Source organism: Octopus bimaculoides, chromosome 12 (genome assembly GCF_001194135.2).
Source record: "Octopus bimaculoides isolate UCB-OBI-ISO-001 chromosome 12, ASM119413v2, whole genome shotgun sequence".
Taxonomy (NCBI): Eukaryota; Metazoa; Mollusca; class Cephalopoda; order Octopoda; family Octopodidae; genus Octopus; species Octopus bimaculoides.
In genome coordinates this window covers 43750157-43755156 of record NC_068992.1, presented here as the reverse complement: position 1 = coordinate 43755156, position 5000 = coordinate 43750157, and the positions used below count along the sequence as shown (strand labels likewise).

Sequence of the window (5000 nt, the reverse complement as noted above, 5' to 3'; positions counted from 1 at the left end):
TTACACCAAGTATTACTGCCAGTTTCGTTCTCTAGGATTCTAGCAAACAAACTTTACCTGAGCCCCTTTGCTTTTACAAGGCAGGGGTTTTCGTTTTACCGTGCATCAGCTTGTTACCTCAATCTTTTGCTTAGCTCTTTGGATTTGAATTCTCTCCAGCTTCTACCTTCACGAATAATGGCCGACAACAGATTTATTGTGGTGTATGCCAAGCTGGGCACATCCAGCTGCAAAAAATGCAAGACCAAAATTGAAAAGGCTGCTTTGAGGATTGGTAAAGTGGTACCAAATCCTTTCTCTGATGATGGAGGAGACATGAAGCAATGGTACCATCCCTCTTGTATCTTTGAAACATTTCTTCGAGCAAGGCCTACTACCAAGATTATCGAAGAAGCAGAAGACCTGGATGGATTTCAAGATTTGCAACAAGACGATAAGGATTCTGTGAACAACTTAATAAAAGGTATTCTTATGACATCATTGTTTAACCTTTCATTGACACCATTTCGAGGAACATGACTACTTAACCATTTCAGTTAACAATCAGTTTGCTCAGGGTTTTGTTGTTGTTTAGTAAAATACCAGTTTGCTTAACATGTTTGTCCAAGCTGGCTTAGTTTGGACAGGAAGTTATTCCACCACCACCACCATCATCACCATCATCATCATCATCATCATCATCATCATCATCATCATCATTATTGTTATTATTATTTAGTGTTCATGTCCCTTGCTGGCTTGGATTGGATGGTTTGACAGGATTTGATGGGTCCAAAGACTGCATCTTATTTCAGTGTCTGCTTTGGCATGAGTTCTGCAACTGGAAGCCCTTCTTAGTGTGTAATGGGTGTTTTTGTTTTTTATATCTTTTTCATGCCAAAATGTTATTTAAGGGTGAATATTTATGGTGCCAGTCCTTACCTGTTTTCATGTAAGGGTCTTTTATTTTCATTCCAGACGTCTTTGAAAGCTTAGAATGATTGCTTATAATGTCAGCAAAGAATGTTAACAGCATCATTGATTTACTCAACTGGTGACAATTATAAAGTATCAACATTCATACATGTTCATGCGCCCACATGCACACACATACACATGCACACATACATACACGTGTACATACGTACACACATACATACACATACATACATACACACACACACACCACATCCTCATACATATTTATATGATGGCCTTCCTCAGTTTCCCTCTATCAAATTCCATTACGCGGTTTTAGTTGGCTTGGGTCTATAGTAGAAGACACTTGCCGTGGGTGCCATGCAGTGGGAGTGAACCTGAAACATTTTAATTGAGAAATGAATCTCTTAACCACACATCCATGATGACTTCCATTCATGAATATGACAAAGGTGTAAAGAAGTACCACCATAAGGTCCAGTTCTTGATGTGGTGTGGTGGTTTGCATGCCCCAGCAACCCTGAGAGTTATACCAGTAGGGCACAAGTTCATGGTAGGGCTTCTTGCTCTCTGTCTCTCACGATATATATATATATATATATATATATATATATATATATATATATATATATATATATATATATATATATATATATATATACACATATAATGTATGTATATAGTGGTACAAGCACAGGCGAGGTCAGGTTTGACATGGATTTTACAATTGGGTGCCCTTCCAAACGCCAACACTTTACGTGGTCTGATTGCCATAGTAACGAAGCTAAAGCATGCAGAGTGAAGCCATGTGGCACTGGTTGACCTTGAACTCTGCTGTGCATGCGCACTAAGTTTTAACGTTCTAGCTCGCTTCAGCTGTTTTTCTGCAGTGCTTGGAAGGAAGGTGTGTAGCGAGTGATCGTCGCATTGACCATGACTGAGAATGTTGAGCAGAGAATCTGCATTAAATTTTGCCAAAAGGTTGGCGATACCTGCTCAGAGACCTATGCAAAGTTTTCAAAAAGTTTTCGTCATTCTTGACACAGTCAAGAAAACCTTGTGCAACTAAAACCCGAGTGTCTTTTTGGTCAGCTGAAAGCAGTTTTGGCACAAACTTGGCAGACATACATCTCATACCTAAATCTTCAGTGATAATAGACTGGACTGAACCGTAACTCATCTGCACATTCTCTGATAATTCACAGATGGTGATTCAACGATTTCCCCTTACAGCTGGACGCATATCTGCGATGCTTTTCTCAGTTCTTCTGGTTGTGTGTCTCCCAGAATGTTCTTCTATATCGACATTTTTTCGACAATCTTGGAAATGTCAGAACCACTCGTACACTTGTGTGCTGTTCATACACTTCTCTTCATGCATTGTCTGCAACTTTGCTTAGGCCTCTAAGCAGGTATTGCCATGACAGCTTTCTCTGTCAATATCAATGCAACAATCACATGCTACACACCTCCTTCGAAGCACTGCTGTAAACAGTGGAACTTACTCTGCATGCACACAGCAGAGTTCAAGATCAATCCTTGCCAAGTGGCTTCACTCTACATGCTTTAACTTTTTTACTATGGCAGCAGTCCGGATACTCATTGATCAAACCTCGTACAATGTGGACTGGATGCTTTTTATGTGCTACCAGCACTGGCAGGATCACCAAGTAATTTGCAAGATGAGGAAACGAGGAATCTTTGAGAGGGGACGGGGCATTGGGATGGGTGATCTTGTGTCAGATGATGAAAAGTTATAGTGAGATAGAGAAACAGAAACAGGTATCTTACTGTTGGAGAGGTACATGGTTACCTGGCCAAAGAGAGAGAGAGAGAAGAATGAGGACAGAAATGGGTGTGCTGTTCTAAAGGAGGTACATGGTTACCCAGCCTGAGGGAAGAGCAGGAAAAGAGAGTGAATGGAAGACAGCAGGAGTGCAAGAGAGAACAAGAAAGACATAGTGGCAAAGTGCCAGACATACACACACGGGACAGGGATCAGAATATAAATGGGTTAGTTGAGTAAAAGAAGAGAAAGAGATAGATGGTGGCACGTGCCAGAGTATACCCTTGAGGTACAAAAATCATAAATAGCAGAGCATTGCCAGAGAATCCTGGCAAAGCACCTGTGTGGTGCCATGTAAACGTCCGTATGGTGCCATGTTAAAGCACCCTGCACACTCTGTAAAGTGGCTGGTGTTAGGAAAAGTATCCATCTGTAGAAGCCATGACAAATCAGTCTGCAGTCTGGTGCAGCTCCCAGCTTGCTGACTTTAATCAGACCATCCAACCAGTATGGACAACAAATGTTAAATGAAGATGATGATATATATGTATATGTGTGTGTGTGTGTGTGTGTGTGTGTGTGTGTGTGTGTGTGTGCATATGTATGGATTACTGTCTCTTTGTCTTAACATTGTATAATAGTTATAAACAATTGCTGTTGTCATACAAGCTGCGTCCTTCATTTCCCATCTTCTGTGGAATCCTGTTAGTCTTTGCATGGAACTAGCTGAAGGTTGGTGTCAGGAAGGGCATCCAGCCATAGAAAAAATTCTGCCCCAATAAATTCTGTTTGACCCATGTTAGCATGGGAAACGGTAATGTTAAAACAATAATATACATACAAAGCTTATAGTGATCTCCGTGCAAAGACTAAGAAAAATAGTCTAATAATGGGGCATAGAAGCCCTTGATAGAAAAACTAGGCTTTCCTATCTGCATGGGACTCAAACCCACATCTCTTTGTTAACGCGACTAAGTGTGTTACCGTTACACCAGCAAATTAGCCTCCCTGTTTCTGTCAAATTTAAGAACTATATTAGTTCATAGTTGTTTTTTTAAACAAACTTTTTATGTGCTTTCGGTGTTGAAATGGTGTTATTGTATAGCGCCAGGTTTTACAATCCTGTAGGCTTATATAAATACCATTATTATTATTATTTACAGGATTATAAAACCCGGCGTTGTATAATAAAACCATTCGCACTGAAAATATATCTATATCTATCTATCTATCTATCTATCTATCTATCTATCTCTCTCTATATATATATACTGTCATCATTATCATCATCATCATCTAACGTCCATTGTCCATGCTAACATGGGTTGGACAGTGTGACCAGACTTGGTAAGCCAGGGGGCTACAGTCTGATTTGGCATGATTCCTATGCTTGGATTGCCCTTCCTAATGCCAAATCCATAGTCACATGTGACAGGTTTCATGCAATTTCTGTCCCCCAAATCCACTCACAAGGCTTTGATCAGCATAGGGTTCTCGTCGAAGACACTCGTCCAAAGTGCCATGTAGTGGGGCTGAGCCTGAAACCATTTATTTTCTTTAATAATGTAAATTACATTCTAGATTTATTTCTTCTTTTTATGTTTCAGACTTCTTTGATAATCCACAAAATAAACGGAAACGACCTGGTACTAGCAGCACCAGCAGCAGCAGTAGCAATACCATTTCTAAAACTTCCAGTACTGCTAAAAAGGAAGAGAAGAAAAAGCCTTCTGCTGATGTGAAAGGTAAGGTTCCATCTTTTATTATTTAATTTATCTTTTTGTCTCGGGTCTGCTGGTCTTTTGCTGAACCAGTCAGGTTGTTACAGGAACATAAACAAACCAACACAGGTTGTCAAATGATGGTGAAGGACACATACACACACACGTATATCATCATCATCATCACCATCATCATTATCATCATTTAACATCTGTTTTTTCCATGGTGGCATGGGTTGGACAGTTTAGCAGGAGACTGCACCAGGCTTCACTGTATGTTTTGGCGGGGCTTTCACAGCTGGATGTCCTTCCAAACATCTGTCTATCTATCTCTGTATGTGTTTGTGTGTGTATATATATATATATATATCATCATCATCATCGTTTAACGTCCGCTTTCCATGCTAGCATGGGTTGGACGATTTGACTGAGGACTGGTGAAACCGGATGGCAACACCAGGCTCCAGTCTGATTTGGCAGAGTTTCTACAGCTGGATGCCCTTCCTAACGCCAACCAATCAGAGAGTGTAGTGGGTGCTTTTACGTGTCACCCGCACGAAAACGGCCACGCTCGA

At 40.5% G+C, this 5000-nt stretch overlaps 1 protein-coding gene across 1 annotated transcript in view; it reads left to right on the top strand.

Annotated features, from left to right (window-relative positions):
* Positions 1-5000, top strand: part of LOC106874569 (DNA ligase 3) — a 63654-nt gene that overhangs the window by 476 nt on the left and 58178 nt on the right. The window contains exons 2-3 of the mRNA XM_014922347.2: positions 1-463; positions 4312-4449. The exon at positions 1-463 is cut by the window's left edge and continues 16 nt beyond it. Of these exons, the coding sequence (XP_014777833.1) occupies positions 1-463; positions 4312-4449 (601 nt within the window). The remainder of the gene's footprint in view (positions 464-4311; positions 4450-5000) is intronic.